General features: G+C 30.9%; 1 protein-coding gene across 1 annotated transcript; it reads right to left on the bottom strand.

Annotated features, from left to right (window-relative positions):
- Positions 1-558: 558 nt before the first annotated feature.
- Positions 559-21,056, bottom strand: LOC127733018 (pyridine nucleotide-disulfide oxidoreductase domain-containing protein 2-like). Its single transcript, XM_052242270.1, has 16 exons — positions 20,849-21,056; positions 15,381-15,400; positions 14,083-14,176; positions 13,576-13,649; positions 12,510-12,665; positions 11,085-11,241; positions 10,515-10,576; positions 9,921-10,018; positions 9,426-9,567; positions 7,633-7,764; positions 6,114-6,186; positions 5,307-5,463; positions 4,454-4,605; positions 3,994-4,100; positions 2,722-2,842; positions 559-1,260 (listed from the first exon to the last, which is right to left on the bottom strand). The coding sequence occupies exons 1-16, from the start codon at positions 20,985-20,987 to the stop codon at positions 1,196-1,198; spliced, it is 1,749 nt and encodes a 582-aa protein (XP_052098230.1). The 5' UTR covers positions 20,988-21,056; the 3' UTR covers positions 559-1,195.
- Between the last annotated feature and the right edge of the window lie 242 nt (positions 21,057-21,298).

Here is a 21,298-nt window from a genome sequence, read left to right as displayed (position 1 = left end):
CTTATACAACTGAATTCCAATTAACATTGGCCTACCTCTAATGGTTCCCCTTGAACTGACCTAATCACAAACTAATACATGTAAACTAAGCAAAATTTTCAAAATCAATAGACCATGACTAAGGAGGTGGAGCCAAATAATCTCCATGGAAATGAGATATGCCATTGCTTATACAACTGCATACCAAATATCATTGACCTACCACTAGTGGTTCCCCATAAACTGACCTAATCACAAACTAATACATGTAAACTAAGCAAAAGTTTCAAAATCAATAGACCATGACTGAGGGGCAGGGCCAAATAATCTCCATGGAACTGAGATGTGCCAATGCTTATACAACTGTATACAAAATATCATTGACCTTCCACTTGTGGTTCACTATAAACTAGACCTAATCACAAACTAATTCATTGTTGACGCAGCCGATGCCGGAAACAGCATACCTATGTCTCACTTTTTGACTCTGTCAAGGCGAGACAATAAATGGTACTTTAAAGTGAAGTTAATTACATGTTTTAGTAAAAAGCATCAAAGGAAGATAATAATATAACAAAATCAAAACAGACAATTTAATACTAGACAATTCTGACTCAGCCTTTAAACACATTATATTGCTGTAAATGAGTCTCATCATGTTGAGATTTTATACATGTGGTACATTATAAGAGAACAATATGGATTTCACAGCTGTAAATTGCAATTGTAAATATACACAATTTTCTTATTTGTAAATGATACACAAAAATATTGTATAAAATATATTTAAAGTACATAATAATAATCGTCTCAAAGTCACAGGAATGTTAAGAAAAAAAAAATTTCACAACCAAATAGCTTATTTATTACACTATAAACAATAAATGTGTTAACCAACTTTTATGCAATCAGTCAGCTCAAAATGATTTTTATTTTGAACTGTTAGGTAGTAAACTCATTGGTTCTGTGAAACAGCTTCACTGATGTGATTTTACATGAAATTCATCTTAAATTTCATCATACCATCTTCAGTGTTATCACATGACATTTTTTAAACAAAAATATTAAAAAATTTGGTTAGCGAATGCAGGTTTTATGGTGTAACAACCTGAGTACTGCATAATTTTCATGACTTCGTTTAGAATTTTAAAATGTTCTAGGAAAGACATTAATATCACGTTTACTAACATAATCAAATTTCTATTTTTTGTGCGAATTATTTAAGATCTTTTAAAGCCACTAGTGCTGCTTGTCTACCTGGTACACCCATTACACCACCACCTTAAAAATAAACATAAAATACAGTGGTAAGAATCATATATAGATTGTATATTTGACCTACTAGTATTGTCTCATGTGACACTGACTAAATTATGTGTTTTGTTTTATTATAGTCAATCTGATTAAAATGCAGATCCTGAGTCCACGCTGGCTTATAAGGATCTGACAATGCTCTTTCCCACATTCTGTTCTGATAATTATCATGGTCTTCAAAACAGAAAGTAGAAGGAGCATTGTAAGCAAAAGCAACATAGGATCTGTGTTTTAATCAGATTGTATTATAGCATGTATAGTATTCTTCTAAGATATTTTCCTTGGCCTTATTTGATAAAACATAAAAGGGGGTCTCGTTGGAGGGGTCTGATTCCGGATCCCATTTATTGTATTGTCAGATTCCCTTATCCCCCTTATCATTGTAATAATAACGCTTGTAATTTCACGTGTCCTGCCCCAACTTTGTTTCCTGTTTTCACGCACAATAATTGACTTTCATGAGTCACATTTACAAAAAAATCGGCTAATCCCGCGTCCCGCTTAGACCCAAATGATACCCACATAAAAGAAATCAAATATCAACATAAACACTATATTTAAATTTAACCATTTCATCATTATCTGAATTGTACACGTCTACCTCTGATAGTAATTTTTGATGAAAATACACATTTATTAAGTTGCTATAGTTAAATTTAGAAATTTTGTAGTAGGCTAACAAGATCCATATACTTTCTGAAACAATAGCCTTAAAAATTAATACACCTTTCTAAATTTCTAATCAAACAGACTCTTAATTGTGTAGTAATATTATTTATGTTTGTGATGAAATAATTTTTTTCAACATTTCACATACTTAGATAGAATGTTTCCTCATTGCAAAGAATTCTAAAAAAAGATGTGATAAGTATTTATATCAAACAAAAATTGAAGGAAAAGTACATTTTTTTTAACATTTTCTTGTTAAATCAGTTGACAACAGAAAAATTTACAAAAACAACTTTCAAAAGTCCTTAAACAAAGTATTCATATCATACTTAAATGTTGGTGTCCTGAATGTGTGAAATGTAATCTGTTTGAAGACTATAATCAGCCAAAACAATCCTGAAAAGTCATTTTTTTTAAATTTCTGAAAAAATATCTACCAGTTTGTTCTCAACATATGATATTTGTTGTTTTGGTTGAAGAAATTGTTCGAGCACAGACATAGATGATGTTGACACACAGGTGCATACTGTTGTTTCAAAATTTTAAGGTCTGTGCTGAATACAATTTCTAAATTGGTTACAGCAGACTACTGAATGCTTATCTTTTTTTTATCATGATGGACACACAGAGTGAAATTTATTTGTCAATCATAGATCAAGCATACAAATGCAATTTTTCTCAAAATTCTAACAATAATGGTTGTGTATTGTGGGTTTTTCATGCAATATTAAATTAAACATATTTGTAAAAAAGGTATACCTGGGTGGGCACCAGATCCACAGAGATACAAGCCTTTGATTGGACATTTATAATTACTCAGTTTTGTGATTGGACGAGAGGTGTACAACTGATCCAGTGACATGGATCCATGAAATATGTTCTGAAAATATGTAAATAAGTATTTGTAAAAATAGATAACATGTCAATTCACTTCTCTATAAAGCAAATCATCATAAATAAAAACAGTAGACATTAAAATTACAACCCCTGCTTTTGTCTTGCAAAATAAATAACCTTAAATTTTTCTAAATGCACTATTTTTTTCTTCTTGATTCCATTTTGTCTTTAAAGAAAAGGAGGTTGCTTATAAATCAGATTAATAACAAAAATAATACAAAGTTTGAAATTTTTGTGATAAGTTATCTCCCATCTTTCTCGATTGACAACAAGCATTTTATGTTCAGTCAGTGTATTTTGAGCTGTACATAGCATTAACTTCATTTAATATTCAGATTTCATCCAATAAACAATATTGTGTAATCAATCATTAATGAAAAATATTTTAAGAGCAAACAAATTTTTGTGGAAAAGTAACTGTCTTCCAATGATTGTGTTGAGTATAGATAACATAAAACAGTTGGTCCGAGGACACAGTTATCGTCCTTAGATTTTCGTTGTCTACAAATATAGTCCCTAGTGTGGACAGTGTATAACTTGCAAATTTTGTTTTCATACACTTTCCAAATTTATTTCTTTATATTTCATGCATGAAATATTAAGTCAAGAGATGAAATTACATGTTAAAAAAATTTGGGTGCTGAATCTTTATGTTAAGTAGTGATTTGGTCCAGTTCAAAAAAGTCAAAAACTAGTATGTCTGAAGCTGTCAAACTGAATTTTAGACCCCCTTAACATAGAATTGTCAATATTTTGAGTTAGAGCTGGTAGACTTTTCTATAATTTTGAAATTATTTGTCCCAATAGTAGTACACTACACTGTGAAAATCTTTTTGAGATAGAGCAGGTGCGATTTTTTTAATTTGAATTTATTGTCTAAAAGAAATGCACTACGAAATAACTGTGTTCTCGGGCCAGTTAATTTCCCCCCCAAATTGCACTGATTGTAAGGTAGGTTTTACTTTTTTTTTATTTACTCTACCTTGACAGAATGTTCTACCTCTGAGTAGGTAACCTGCTGAAAAATTATATACACCTGAGTCAAAAGTAGGTTATATGGAAATAGCTTATTCAAATATCACAATTTGACATAAAAAGTCATTATGCCTTTTTTAAATGGTTAAAAAATATTACCCCTCCTGTTAAACCAAATATTTTCTCTATATCAGGTGGTGTTAGTATATCTCTTCCTACTACGCTGTCTTTGAATCCAGGAGCATAAGACTCAATGATGTCAAAAACTGAAATAAATGAAAATGAAGGTATGCAGTGCATAATTCATGACACAAAATTCTACATGCACTTAACATTTTCAAGATGGTCCTAGCTCTGGTTGGAACAATTTATCAGCTAGATATTGATAGCTACATCTATGCATTAAATATAGATTACTTTTTTAGCAAATTATATCATGACCACATAACAACATTTTGATCTTTTAAACAGTCAAATATACCATTTACATGGAATACACTTCATATACTGTAAAAAATGAGAATAGATCATGGCATGCAAGAATTATTTCTTAAATTCTTACTCACAATTATTGAAAGTAATCTCAGAGTACTTAACCTGTCTGTCAGTTAACAATTACCTGTATCAGCATACAGATTCCTGGTAGCATCATCCCACTGACCATCACGTAAATCATATGGTGTGTATTGTGTAAACAGCAAACAAACATGGCTACCTGGTGGTGCTAAAGTTGGATCTAAACTACTTGGTATTACCATTTCTATCATTGGACTGAAAAGGAAGAGAATAAGGTCTACTTGTTCTTTTTTTTATTATTCAACAAAAGACTTTATGGGAATAAATTTACAAGTCTATTAAAGAGGCTTAATATGGGATGAATTAATTAACATTGAACAAATCCAAACAAGTTGCTTACAATGTTGTGCAAAGAATACTGTGGACTGATGTATATCCTTTTGTACTTATTTTCATGGAGTAAGGAAAAATTGAATTTTTATGAATATTTGATTTCATGGTTTTGTCAAAGTCTGCATACAAGCCTATGGAAAATTTGAAGTTTTTCTGTGACAGACATTTTTTTCTTGTTCCTCATATTGTCTATCCTTCTGGAAAGTGGGTCTTTTAGTCCATTAGTCATCTGTATGGACTAAAAGACCCACTTTCCAGAATGATAGACATTCTGAGCAACAAGAAAAAATGTCTGCCCCTGAAAAAGGGGGAAATAATGTATTTACCACTGTTCCACAATTATATAATGTACACATGTAACTACAACTGTACTGTAACAGATTTCACATTACATCAAAGTTACTTTACTTCAATCATCCTGAACATGCATGAAATATTTGCCACTAGACGTTAAGCAACAAACAATCAATTAATCTTTAATTTAATAATCAACAATGATTTTGCATATACTAAAACAAGACTTTACAATTCCTATAACTTTCTACAGAATACTCATAAGACACCTCTTTGAAAATGTTCCTCGCTGTGCATCTAAATAGGCATCGTGGATTAAGTCTGAATGTTCACAGTTAAGATGTATTGTAGCTCGGTGATGTGGCATTACCTCCCCTTTCTGTCTGTTAGGGTCTGCCAGGAAGTTTGGAAGTTCTTTTACTGCAACTGTAATACAATTAAAAAATAATTACTTAACATATTATTTTTCTTATTATTAAATATTCTTGAGTGTAGAATTTAATTGGAGTCAAGATAACTAAGGAATGACCAATAACTTCTATAAAAACAATTGGGTTAAAGACTATTAAAGTATAAAATTTAAATATTTAGTCATAATCTCATTTCTAATAAGCAAATTTTCTCTAAAGATAGAAGAATATACCCATGCCTGCTTTATTCCATTAATGAAATTTTACATATATGCAAAATATATTTTAGTATATACATTGTGTGTTAAGATAAAGTATGCATATGATTAATTTTTATTTCAACATATGTTGAAATATTCTTGGGCATATGTTGAAATATTCTTGGGCATATGTTGAAATATTCTTGGGCATATGTTGAATCAATTATCTTTCAGCATAAGAAATCAAGACTATTTCTTATATCATTTAAAGCTCCACTGAAATTTTAATAAACATGCGAAGCTAAAAAGAACTCAATATAAACACCATGAACCCCTGTGAAACTAACATATTCAACAAAATTAAAACAAAGCAAGCCTCCCATTTAGAAGCATAAAATCAGTTTAATCATGATTTTGATTAAAATAAAAAGTATATATTCCATGATATTTTTCAAATTATACAAACCATTAATTTTTGTGACTGGTGATTCATAAGAGATACTCCTAACATCTAATTCTATATCCTGTGGTAAGCTGCCCTATTGAAATATTAAAAATATATATACATTCAAAACAAGTTTTTCTTTAATGAAAAATTGAACACTTCAAAATGTTTCACTTAATACATGTAGTTTTAACTTTCAAGTTGATTATTCTAATTTTCACATACAAGTAATTGGAACTTTAAATGAAAATAACTTCTTTTTAGTCGCATGTGCATATCTATTCACTTCAGTAACATGTGTATATTATTTCACTTTAGTCACATGTGTATATTATTTCACTTTAGTCACATGTGTATATTATTTCACTTTAGTCACATGTGTATATTATTTCACTTTAGTCACTTGTGTATATTATATTTTCAATATATTTTCAAGATATTAACTTAGTTATATGTTTTAAAATACATAAAAATAATAACAGGAATCACCAAAAAAATATCCGACAGTACAATAGATCACACTTACCATCACCAACCAGAATCTCTGAGAAAAAAGCCAACAAAAACAAAAACAAAAAACAAACAACTCATGCTTAAGACAGCCTTGGTAGCAGCAAAAATCTGGTAAACAATAACCCGGTTTTACATGCACAAAACCTCCCCTTTACATAATTCGACCATATATGTTGTAAAAATTAAAACAGACAATAAAATACCTGCACAGTCCGATACCAACAGGATGACTACTTACTGGAACAAGGAAATAAAAGAAATCATACAAATTGGAAAGTATGGTCAAAACGTGCTCGCTACTACAGGAAGTTGGCTAAGTTATCTCAGTTATCGGTTTGAATACTGCCCTTCATAAAGACAAACACAAAATCAGAAAAAAAACACTTCTATTAAGTTTCATGAAATCTCCTGAAAAGTTTAATTGAAATACCGTAGGCAGTATTCATGAGAGGCCCATGAGTATGGTATTTAACAATATTTAAACAGAACTAGTTAGTATATCATGCCTTTATTCCTTGCTGTTAAAATATGTAAGAATTATCCAAAGTTTAAACATTTCATTTGTAGATGTTTTATTTCTATTTATGACAGTAAAATAGAAGGTCGGTTGAGAAATGTTCTCTATTAAATATTCATTTTATGCAAAAAAAAAATTTATATGCAAATTTTTACTCCTAGTATGTAAATTTGACCTCCTTGTCATGGAAACTTGTCTTCGTAGGATGATTTCCAAATTTTGTAAAAAATATTCAAGCTTTTCCTTCAGTACTATAATGAAGATTATACAATATGATACTCAAGTAAATCACATAACATTTTGTATCCAACATAGCTACTCGTACTGTGGATTCCATTATGCACTTTTTTCATACATGTATGTGACGCATGATTGATGTTTATTATATCAACATATCTTACAGTTTTACCTGTTTATTCATAATGAATTATGACATGAAATTGAAATCTGTGATTAGACAAAAATTTCATAAGTTATATGCTTTTAGTATACACATATTTTCAAAATTACCTGTGGTAATAAATCTAAAAAGGTGACTTTGGGTGTTGCATTTGACAGAACAGCTTTTGCTTTTATTTCTGTTCCATCCTCCAACATCACTCCTCTTGCTTCATTGTTCTCTACAATAATGCTGGACACAGGCTGAAATTAACATCAGTTCAGTTATTCAAATAAAAGAAACAAGGGCAGATGCAGTATTTTTGAAAGGGGGCGTAATTCCATAAAACTGAATATATTACCCAGAGCGTAGCAAGTTGAAAAATATTTTGGATGATTTTAAGCTAAAAATTGACATATTTTCCAATCCAATCCAATGGGAGCATTATGCCCCTGAATCGACCACTGTGAAAATACTTATACAAACTGTTAATTTATGCCTTAACAAAGCAGATGCATGACTGATATGAAAACGGGATCTCAGCCATCTTGAAAAAAGAAGAATTTTAATCATTGAGTTTAATTTAGAAGTTGAAGATGAAGTTATAAACACCATTCGTATTCTTGTGTGAAAGTTTGAAGGATATACACATAAAAAAATTTAAGATGCTTATCGCTAATAAAGAAACTCTTAAAAAAATTATTTCAACCTTTAACTTCAATATAATAATACAATCTTAAAAAAATTGGACTTGTTCCATAAAACATAATAATTTACAAGTTATTCTATTTTTGCTTGTCAATATTTGTTGCTGGTGCAAAAATCTTTGTTTAGTGGGTTATAAATTCAAAATTTAAGATCTTACTCATAAAAAGTCACTGCAAAATATTTTATGATTTTGATGATCTAAGAAATTCACAATAAGATCATACGACATAAGTAATGTAGAAGCACATGCAATCGAAATTTTACATGACCTACTGTGGATTACAATTTCGTTGATCGAGGAAAAATTCAAATTTCTTGGATATTTGATTTCTTGGTTTTGCCAAAGCATACCCAAAAGCCTATAGAAATTTTGTACTTAGTTGAACATTTAAGGATGTTAGCTACTCTGTTTCAAAATAACAAGCTTTTTAAAAGACTATTATAAACTGATAGTATATAAATAATGGAATTGAAAAAGCAGAAAAAAATGTTGGGTCCGTGTGCTTGTTTTAAAGATATAAGTAATTGAAAATTTGGCGGGAAATAATTCTCTTTAGACTTTTCTTACATTTAACATTGGCACCCTTTTTCTTTCAAAAATTAAGAAAAAATAACAAGGATTTTATAGGATTTTCAAATATGGCTTTTTAAACTATTAGTAATAAAATTATAAAAAGAAAAGTAGGGGTTAGCGGGGAATTTTTTTAATGACACTACAGAGGATTCCAAATATCTGGCAAAAATTCAAAAACAAGAGGAGCGAACATCCTTAAATTTATTATACTTCATGTCAAAATGCCAGATTTTGATTGGTTAATACGAGGGAGACAATTTACTCTATGCCACGGCAAATACTCTATTACCCTTCACGGAGACGCTTTCTCAGGTGTGAGCTTTAATAAATATGGATGATTGCTATGTACAAGACGACATAGTTTATTACTTTGAATTTGAAATTTAATAGACAGTAATAACAGAACATTCAGTATAATAAATCAAATAACACATATCTGAGAGGGTGATAGAGCAGATTTTTACCCCTCGAAAAAACATTGTCAACCTTGGCTTCGCCTCAGTTGACAATGTTTTCTCGGGGTAACAATCTGCTCTATCACCCTCTCATTTATGTGTTATTTATATACTGTGGTTCACCTTTACCCACTAAATCAACGAAAAATTGGTATCCCACGAATAATTATGAATCCACAGTACTAACTTTATTGGTGAAGACTGATGCTCCATGATCTGTAGCACAGTTTGCAATGGCTTGTGATACTGATCCCATTCCTCCTTCTACATAGCCCCAAGCTCCTTTTATTCCTTCCAATTCTCCCATTACATGATGTAACAATACATACCTATATTATAGAAACTAAATTTATCAAAGTATATCAATTTTCTTCCAACACTTTTTTTTTGGGGTCGAAATAATATTTGTTACATGTATCCAACTTTTGTAGGTATGCTTGGAAAAAATGCAAAAAGTACAATCAAAATTTTTTTTTTACCAATAACAAAAAATCAAATAGAAACATTGCATGATAACATTGTACTGTCAGATATAATTTTGTACAGTTAACTCCCGTTTTAGTACATATACAATATTTATTCTCAGAGTCTCAAAGTCTGCTTCTTTATTATAAAGACACACTGGTACTTAATGGGTTTTTTTTTCAACAAAATACGTCTCTTTTAATATCAATGGTCTTACCCACTTCCAGGTGTTTTTGGACTAATCATTGCACCAATCACAGAGTCTGTAGCTAATGTTGCCTTTAGTGGCTCAGATTCAAACCATTTATCTAAAATCTGTCAATAAAAATCTGGAACTTTAATAATTGAATGGTTTTTGTCTAAATCATTTTATTAAGATCAATACAAAATATATTTTTTTTGCATCAGAAATATTTTACTTGACAATATCAAGTTTAACCCTTAATTTTTAACAATGTAATAATTTTTGATAACTTGCACCAGGCAATATCATTGAAGCTTCTGGGCATTGTTATACAATGGTTAGAATCAGAAAAATATCAATACATTTACAATAATCAGAATCTTGCTTTTTTATGGTAGATATGGTAAAATATACACATTTTATAATTTTTCATACTTTCTTATAAGTTATTTTCAAACATGTTCAATACATAATAACATTGAATAATACACAATTTCATTGTTGTTGGCGCTGTCATATTATCTGAGGCCTTTTATAGTTTACTATACAGTATGGGTTTTGCTCATAGTTGAAGGCTGAATGATGACCTGTAGTTGTTTACATAATAACATTGAATAATACACAAACCTTTGTTGTTGGTGCTGTCATCAATTCTGTAAATGCTGCAACATCGTTTTCTTCAGAAGGTACTGAAAATATATATGTTGGGTTTTTAGGGTCTGCTGGTCATTTAGCAGTCACAAATCTACCCAAGTTACCAAATATAAGTGGGAGCTGTCTATATTTTTTCAATAATTTGAAATTATCTTCAAAAAAAATATTTATTATTGTGGAAGCATTGTTTGTTTACAACACAAGAGAATTTCTAGTTTCGTGATATGTTGTTTTTAGCAAATTAATTCATTTTTGATTGATTCATATAAAAGTTTATTGTAAAAATATTTTAAACATTAGTATTTAAACTACAAAAAGCAACAAAAAATGTTTTGAAAAACACTATAATATGGATACTATGACAAATATTTCTTTACAAAATATTCTTTAGAAATGCTAGAAGATCTGGAGATCTCCTTTTTTAAAGGTTTAAAAATAGTCACTATGCTTCACATATATGATTCACATGAAGAAAAAATACTACTTACAAAAGTAATGAACTTAAGCAAATTTTTCTTAATCATATACATTTATTCCTCATACCTGATTGGATCAGTGACTTCAATGATGGCAACTGTGACAATTTTTCTTTGAAAGTAGCAGACGACAGGACATGAGGTAAATATACTGGATTTGAGTCTAATAAAGGCTCAATGGCAGCTACAATTCTCTCTAACATATGTTCATATTGCACAAACATCTAGAATAAAATGTATATTATCATGAAATTTCTAAAGTCATAACAGTCTTTTTAGTGAAATTTTTCCTTTATTAAAAAAAACAAGCTGTCAGTATAGAGAAAGAGAGATGTTGGGTATGCTTCAATCAACTTCAATGGAACAGCAACCCAATGACAAAAATAACAAAATGAAATCTGGAGAAGAGGTCAATTTACATTAATAAATGGTGTTGATACAATATGGTAAGCTGTAAATCATCTGAAGTCTTAAAACAATTGTGAATGAATTAAGCAGAAACTACTGAAGATATGTCATTAAAACCAAATTCTCCAAATAACAAAAGCACTAGAATATTACAAAAGACAACCATCGATCAGGTTCCTGTCTTGAAACAGATACCTGGCAGGGTTAATTAAACAAGCTCTTCTTCAAAAATCAGCCCTCATCTTTTAATATTGATTAGTTTACCATATTTTTTAAAAGCTATTGTTAGGTGTTTTTAACAGCTGTTGTCAATTAGTGATGCTTAAAAAGGTGCAGCTTTAATCTTATTCCAAGTATGACAATTGAAAAAATTAAGGGTGTTGTTTAGCTTTTCACCAGGTGTACATTACTATCAACGCCTCAATATCAGTAGCCAGGGTTTTATAGGTTGCATGATTTAGATAGTAGATGCTGACTAAATTCTCAGTTTATAAATTACATGACTACATTATTACTTATTACTCTTAAACAGTCATGATCATTTCTACCGCTATTTCTTGTAATTTGCTTCATGACCTTCAGGTCTCTAGCACACATTATCTGGTGAAGGTTTTTCCAGAAACTAGGTGCTATGCTACTAAATTTCTAAAATGTCATCTTTTAAAAGTTATATTAAGTTTTCTTTCAAGTATTTTGTCACACTTGGGCCTTTTATGGCTTTCTGTATGGAAATAGTTTTGCTCATTTTTGAAGGTCAAACAGTGACTTGTAATTGTTTACATATTTGTCCTTTTGTCAATGGATAGTTGTCACATTGGTAATCATACAAAATCTACTTATTAAAATATTGTATAAAAGAATTTAATTTTTGTATGAAAAATAAATAGACAACAGAAGACCCAGTTAAAAATTTTCAGTGACATTTTTTTTCCATAGGAATTTGGATATCACGGTTAATTGCTTGTAATTCTGGCCAAAAGCACTAAATTTCATCTTACCAATTTTAATCCACAAGTATGACAATATTTTCAAAGAATGAGTGATACTATTAGAGTAAATATGAATTATCAATAAAAAGTTATACTTCTGCATCTTTTTTAGAGAACTGGGCTATCTGTCTGACATTCTCTTCTGTGTCTCTTCCAAGTAGAAGGGATTTAGCTTGTCCATTTAATCCACCAGGTTTTATAAGAGGTGTATAGGAATTAGGATCTCGCAGGTAAACTTTTAGTCCATATTTCTGTAATAAAAATATTATTTCAAAACAAATATCATGAAGAACAAGATTATGTGTCCATGCCCTGCTTGATTTGTTATATTTGCATTTTCAGTGAATATTGAAATTTGGGTCAACACCTTATTTGGCATATAATTTATACAGTTCTATTCATAATAAGCATGAGTACAAGTTTTAACAAAGTAACAAAGTTTGAAAACCAAAACTTTAACCTACCTTAAGCCTAAATTTTAACCTTATATGGGATGAAAGGATGAACAGAAACATGCACAGACTGGAAAACATAATGCCTCTCTACTATTGTAAACTGGTCATAAAAATAATTCAATTGTTTTAACTTTATTCAAACAAAATTTTGATTAGTATCTCATATTTTTCCCGTTTAAAATGACACAAAAGAGAGGCGAAAGATACCAAAGGGACACAACTTGTAAAATAAGTTTTTTGAATACTGGTACATGAAAACTGATGGTTTTATTTGTTATTATGTAAACTTCTGTCAGTAAGTACTGTGGATTCATTGATATTTGCGGGACATAAATCATCTTTGTTGATTATGGGTGAAGGAAAAACGTAAATTTAATAATTGCTTGAGAATTCGATAAAACTGAAAATTTTTAGTTATTTGAGATAGGCTTACTATGTTACTACAAAATAAAGAAAGCCTGAAACAGTAACTTATACTCAAACCATAAAAAATGGTATCCAAGAAAAATAAATAAATCCACAGTCATGACAGTGATTATCAGAATAAAAACCACTAGGATGCCTAACAATAAAAACAAACTATTGATGACAGTATGAAAAATTCAACTTTCTTAATTTATAAGTGTACGGTAGTTATCTACCCTCTTTTAATCAAAGGTTTAAATTTGTAAAATTGTAATTTCTTTCTGTTAACTATAATATGTACCTTCAGCTCTAAATCTGATATTATTTGTGGTCTCAATAAACTCAACACATAAGATGCTCTTGAAAACTTAAAACCTAAAAAAAAATACTAAGAATCATTTTAAGTATATATATGGTATATCATTAATACCACTTTGACTAGTTCCATGTTAAGAATTCTGCCCCTTAATGCCCATGCTGTAGGAAATCCTGCTGGGAAACTATAATTATAGGGCTGCAGTTTTTTTATCCACCTTTCTATTAAAAAATGATATGATTTATGGAACACTTTGACCCCAAATCCTCTCCCCTCTCCCCAATCCCCTGATATTGTACATGTGTCATTTAATCTCATGGAGGTCCATTTTCTCTTTTTTATGAAACAAGTTATAAATTATGGACAAATACATTAACATTCTGTCTTTCTGTAAGTTCCCAAAAATTACAGGACAAACATAATATGTATAACACAATATGTATAACATACAGAATGTTCAAATAAGAAGTAATTAAATATATTCTGACATACCTGGAACAATTTCTTCTGTGACAGCAGCTCCACCAATCACATGTCTTCTTTCTAACACACACACATTCTTACCAGATTTCTGTAGGTATGCAGCCTACAACAAATATCATATCTTGTAACCTTTGGTTTGTGGGGGATCTCCTCCATAATAACTCTATTCTTTCCAGGAGATTTTCTGTAAGCGTGTTTGAGGGGGATTACAGGCTTTAAAGGATGTAGGATGTAGGGGGTGAAAAAAGGAATGTTGGCTATAGGGGGTAAAAAAGGTGGGATCTGGGGGAAAAAAAGGGAAAAAAAGTGTGAAGGTGGAAAAAATTACCAAAAAAGCAGGATTTGGGAAATGGTGCTCATTGGTAACCCCCTCATATTTTTCATGCACTACCGGTACTTAATATCTCCCAAACTAAGTGGAATCAGCTCATTAAATTTTTTTAATATAAACATGCTGAACGGTTTTAAGGAAACTTTGTCAAGCAATTATAGCTCCTGGTAAGGTATACAATCTTTTGGTTGTTTAAAGAGATTTTTAAGAAAGAGGTTGGTCGCTAATGGATGTTTTGAAGTTACTTTAAGGAGTCCTGTTTTATTATGGAGTGTGAATGCAAATAGAGGAATATCCATCATTAGTAGACAGAGCATGCAGGTTTAAGATAGGTTATTACATTAATAAATCTACTGTGAACTTGTAATTTAAATGCAGATCAGATATCCAAGATGGCCACATGCAAACTACAGTTTGACAAGGTCCCTATGAAAAATTAAAGTATTTAACAGCTATTCTTTGAACTTTCATATACTTTTCTTAATCATGTTCATATTACACACTGGATTATTATTACCATGGAACCGATGCTGATTGCTGAAATCTAATTTTGTTGAAATTTGCAAGTCTGAAATTCAAGATCATGACCAAATCAAAGTTATTTCACATTGGACCTAAATAGGATAATATGATGTAATAAACGATATAAAAATATTTTTGCTAAAAGAAGAAATATTATTGTACTATTTCTAAGAAAAGGTGATTAGACAGATTAAATATACCTTTTCTTGTCATGCTTGTATTACAGTTCTAATTTGATATTTTTATTTGGCAGTGAAGATTGCAACCACTACCAAGACTTCTTAACATTGGTCAAGAATCAAGATAGATGTGACTTATGCACCATGTGGTCAATACAGGCTCTTCGATTCTATAGATTTATTCTCATGAAATTATTGACCAAAATGTCTTGCTTCAGATGTCTAACACACAAACATTCTAGGAGAGATTTAATAAATCATTGATTACAACTTACTGTAACAAGTCCATTATGTCCTGTAAAAAAAAAGAGTAAATAGTTAAAAAAAAATTAACAAATTGTTGAAATTCAGTCGATTTGAAAAGGAAGATGAAATATCTTTAAATATAAAAATAAGGAGATGTTGTATGATTCTTTTTTCTTTTTTGTTGTTTTTTTTGTGTTGTTGGGTTGTTGTCTCATTAGTGTATACCTAACATCAGGTTTTTCTTTTTTCGTTTATAAATATGAGACTAGAAACTTGAAAATCGCAATCTATGGTTTCAGACCTTGTGACAAAGAAATCAATTTAAATATAAATCTCCTTGAAGATAGTAATTCATGGCTTATGTCAACCATGAAAAAAATGAGTGTGAATAAAATTTTCCAAAAGGAAACTGATGAATTTATATTAAAAAAAATTAATAATGGTTTAGGCTGCTCTATACAGGCTTTTTGATTAAATTGGATGGCTGTGATAAATGGAAAAACTCACTGATGGATGGACTATTAAACTTTAAGGTCCAGTTTTTTTTTCAATTTTATTTATGAATGAACATATTATGTGTTATGACTGTGAAACCCTGCTCTAACCAACCTTAGACTCTCTTATCTGTCCACAAGGAGAAATCACCCTATCTGATTTGTGGAAACATTGTTGCAATTCTAGCTCACATTGTAAATGTCATAAAAGGACAATAACCATACAAGAAATCAATTGACTGTTTTGTCACTTGATTTTCTTGTAGATCCTGTATTGCTGTCCTTTTTACTGTTTACAGTTTATATATATTTATTGTAAAAAGTTCAAAGAATAAACAGGACACAACACTTCATAGGAATGCAGGTATTATGTATTTCAGATCAAGGCCGAAATCAAAATATTGTTTGTTTCCCCAAACCAGACACTACTCTGCCAGTTATGGGTAGGTAGGTAGGAAATTATTTTGTTTATTCCCCAAAAAATGAAAAGTTTTTACATGGAAATTGTATAATGAACATGCTGAAAAAGAGGAATGTTCACAAACATAAACTGCTAGAAAACTGACTTAATGTTGCCATGTAAACATTTTGTACTTTAAAGTTCAGCAATCAAGTTTAACCAAGACATTGAAAGTGACATTATGATGCACAATTTACATATGCTTTCAAACTGATCATTCAATGCTAAAATAAACAGCTGCACCATGAGCACATGATACGCCCGTCGTCTTGTCAGTGAATTTTTATGCAATAAGCATAAATAGTTTCTGACATACGGCATAACATGCGAAAAACCCCTTTTTTTTTTACAAAAAAATCAATATCTCTAAAATAAAATTTTGAATCAAAACCAAAAAGTATACAGATCTTTAGATTAATATAACTAAGAAGTGTGTAAATTTTTAAGCAATAATCATAAATCGTTTTTGAGATACGGCGCAACATGTGAAAACCCCCCCTTTTAAAAAAAAAAAATCAATATCTCAAAAATAAAATTTTGAATCAAAACCAAAAAGTATACAGATCTTTAGATTAATATAACTAAGAAGTGTGTAAAATTTTAAGCAATAATCATAAATCGTTTTTGAGATATGGCGCAACATGTGAAAAACCCCTCCCCCTTTTTTTACAAAATACTCAATAACTCAAAAATAAAATTTTGAATCATCACCAAAAAGTATACAGATCTTAAGGTTTATATAACTAAAAAGTGTGTAAAGTTTTAAGCAATAATCATAGACTGTTTTTGAGATACAGCGCGACATGTGAAAAACCCCTCCCCCTTTTTTAACAAAATACTCAATATCTCTAAAATAAAACTTTGAATCATCACCAAAAAGTATACAGATCTTAAAATTAATATAACTAAGAAGTGTGTAAAGTTTTAAGCAATAATCATAAATTGTTTTTGAGATACGGCGCGACATGTGAAAAAAAACACACACCTGTTTTAGTTACTAAGTCCCGTAACTCAAAAAGTTTTAATCTTATTTTCACCAAAAAGTATACAGATCGTTTGACCATCATAAGAAACAACTATGTTAAATTTCATGAAATTTAGATAAGTCATTCTCAAGTTACGGTGCGACATGTTTACGCCGGACAGACAGACGGACAGACGGACAGACAGATGGACAGACAGACAGACGGACGGACAGACAGACGGACAGACAGACAGACGGACGGACGCCGGACATTTGTATACCATAATACGTCCTGTCAAAAATTTGACGGCCTATAAAAATTTAAAAAACTTAATACCCTAGTTTCCCAGTAAATTAAATGCACAGCTAATATTTACAGGCAAGAATCAAATCTTTCACGTCAAGAACAAAGAGCAGTTTACATGTTACATCAAAAACTTAAAATAGAATGAGATGATGGAAGTACTTGAAATGTGAGCAACATGGACTTAATCAGAAATATACCATCATAAGTTAAAATATTTTCCTTCACCAACATGTTTCCTTTGCATTTACAAGGTATCTTGAAATAAACTCATGTATGTTTTTTTATTATTTTACCGTATATCGGGTTATTTTCGCATATGTTTAATTTTCGCTTTGTTCACGGCAGTTAAAGAAACTCGAAAATTTGACCCTGCGAAAATTTCCCTGCATATTCCAAAATTTAATGCTGTTTGAAAGTTTTATACATTATAATGTTAATTTTCAAGTTTGACAGGTCATAAGAATGTGCATACCTGATTAAGATCTCTGTTTTCATAATAACTAAATTGGCTAATCAGACACCTTTTGGCAAAACAGCAATCAGTGACAAGTTAAAAATATTAATTAGTTACTATCTATTAATTGGTGTCATAACCCGAACATTTTGCCTATAATTTAAAAATAAATTAAAAATAAATAACATCTTCATGGATATTTTTATATCTGTAATGATCAAAACCTTTAATTTTTAGCATGCCCTAATGTACATAATTTACGTTCCTTGAAAGTTCTCTGAATTATGTGTATGTTCGTTTATAGTACTCATATTTTATATTTATAATCAATTACCTGTCAGTCAATCAAGTTCATGTTGTTTACATCTGTAACAATACGATAGTTATTTTTTCGCGTGTATTTTCCCATTCAGCGAAAATTATACACAGTGAAAATTAAACCTGCCAATTTTGTCATAAAAAAAAAGCAGACGCGAAAAAAACCTGATATTTGGTATTTGAAATTCAATAAAAATGTCAAATAGTACATACTTTAATTGTGAATTAAAGTTAATTAATGTGTTCTCTCCCATTAAAATAAAAGCCAGACTTGGTATCATTGTCATGACAATACAGATACTGTTTTGAATATGTCTCCATACTCTGCACGAACCATTTCCCCCTTAATAAAATGTTGGTCAGGGGAAAATGCAACAGAAATCGAACTGGTATCAAACGCATTCATGTGGCATTGTTCTTAGTTTTTGGTCAGATCCACAGATTCTAAAAGGATCTCACAAAATCTGTCCATTTTAAAGAAACTCTTTTAAGACATTTGAGACCCAAATTTTTTTATTTGATCAAAGAAAGTACATAGTGTGACCTACATCTCCACATGTTCAATTATTCTGTGACCATGGTGACCCGGATCAAGGAGTTATATGCATCACTTAAGCGCTTTAGATCACTAATTACAATTCTGACTTTAATCTAAACACTTGTATGTGTATAAATAATAATACTCATAAGTCAAAGCATGGCCAACAATACAGCAGAATTTGAGAACTGAAAGCAAAATTTTCTCCGCATTTTGACAATTTAATTTTTACGTACAGTCATAGATTTTTCAGAGTTGGTTGGGATTGGGAAACAAACAATATTTTATTTTTGGACCAACATATTTTGGCATTCTCAAAGCCATCATCTGGATAAATACAATGACAATTAATGTCTCATATTATTTATGTTCTCTCTACATGTATCTATTATAATTTTCAAGATATAAAAGGGGGAAAAGTAAAACAAATCATACAAGGGCAGTATCACCTTAAAGGAGACTCAGAGTAAAAGAGGCTCCTGAAAATGGCATGCTTGTCCACCTGATTGAAGTTTGCATGTATGAAGATGCCCTAAGAAACATTCAGATAAAGTTTGGTTGCATTTATAATAAGATTTGTATAGTTAGACTATACAAATCCTTGATTTAGGTTAGAAGTTTACAGACAGAAAACGGAAACCAATCAGATCTGCTAATACTTGACTTTTCAAAAGCTTTTGATAAGGTGTCCCACAGCTTACTCCTCCATAAATTACACCATTATGGCATCTGAAGTAAAACAAACAAATGGATAAAGGAATTTCTCACCAATAGAACCCAGGTAGTAGTTGTTGAAGGCGAAACATCTGACAAAGTAAAAGTAGAATCCGGAGTACCGCAAGGATCAATATTAGGACCCAGTCTTTTTCTGTTTTACATCAACGACCTACCAGAAGGCTTACACTCCACAGTGAGACTGTTTGCGGACGATACTGTGGTTTATTTGACAATTTCATCAGACAGTGACTGCCATAAACTCCAAGAAGACCTGGACAAACTGGCAAAATGGGAAGAACTCTGGAAAATGGAGTTCCATCCTGAAAAATGTAGTGTCCTCACTGTTACAAAAAAGAAAAAGCCAACCAAGTGGGACTATAAACTCCACGGCCATACTCTGGTGCATGAAACATCAACTAAATACCTAGGCTGCACCATCGCAAATGATCTAGATTGGGGAGAACATATAAACAAAATCACAGGAAAAGCCAGCCGAAGCCTTGGTTTCCTACATCGAAACCTCCACATTAGCTCAAAATCCATCAAAGAGCATGCCTATAAAATATTAGTAAGACCGCAAATGGAATACGCCACGACAGTATGGGACCCGTACCAGCAAAACCACATAGATAAAATTGAAAAGGTACAAAGAAGAGCTGCACGATATGTAACCAGCAGACATAGAAATAGATCAAGTGTCAGCAACATGATAAATGAATTAGGATGGAAAAGCTTACATTAACAAGACGAAAAGAAGCACGACTCATCATGTGTTACAAAATAACAAACGACCTTGTAGCCATAGACAAGAATAAATATCTACAAAAACCAACAAGAAGCTCAAACCGGACAGGACAACATACTTACCTATTACAGCCAGCCACCAAAGACTGTAGGAAATGGTCCTTCTTCATAAACACTGTCAAGGATTGGAACAAACTGCCACCAGATACTGCCACAGCAAAGTCTCTTGAGATATTCAAGTCTCAAGTCACCAAAACCACAAACTAAATCAACAGAACAATTTGTTTTTATCCTGTTTATAACCTGTTTTTAATCATGCACAACTTGCCAGAATATTCATCATGTTGAATGTGGGCAGTATTTGGAAGAAGAAGAGACAGGATATTTGAAAAGTTCTTGCTGTACAACAAGTTCAGATGATGACAAGGCCCAAGTGATGAAACAATTATGCTGAGATGGACCTTTAGATCTAAGTGAGTTTAAAAGGATAACAAAAATTACCTGCACCAACTATAACAGCATCATATTCTGTCTTTAAATCATTTTTCACATTACTAAATGTTCTTGAACACTCAGATATCTTTCTAAATGAAGGAAATAACTTTCTGAAATTGACAATCATATTTAAAGATAATGTCATTCACATCTACATGAATATCTGGGTGATTTATATAAAGTTAGTGTGTTTGTTCTTTTGATCACTGGCGTCTGCCATAGTTTGATCATGTGACTATTTTTGATTTATACAATAACCCAAAATTGAAATAAAACTTAGTTTTTTTTTAATCTTTATATCGAACAAATGTGAATTTTACTAAAAAAAGATTTAATAATATTATTTAAATCAATGACCGCGGACGTATTAGAAGACATCGTAACGAAAAGTGCCCTTTGTACGGAATATACTCGTGTCGGTACCTGATATAATTTTCTATTTTCGGATGCGTTCTG

The sequence above is a fragment of the Mytilus californianus genome, unplaced genomic scaffold, assembly GCF_021869535.1.
Source record: "Mytilus californianus isolate M0D057914Y unplaced genomic scaffold, xbMytCali1.0.p SCAF_3, whole genome shotgun sequence".
Classification (NCBI taxonomy): domain Eukaryota; kingdom Metazoa; phylum Mollusca; class Bivalvia; order Mytilida; family Mytilidae; genus Mytilus; species Mytilus californianus.
The sequence above is the reverse complement of the archived record's forward strand: the minus strand, read 5'-3'. Positions and strand labels throughout refer to the sequence as shown.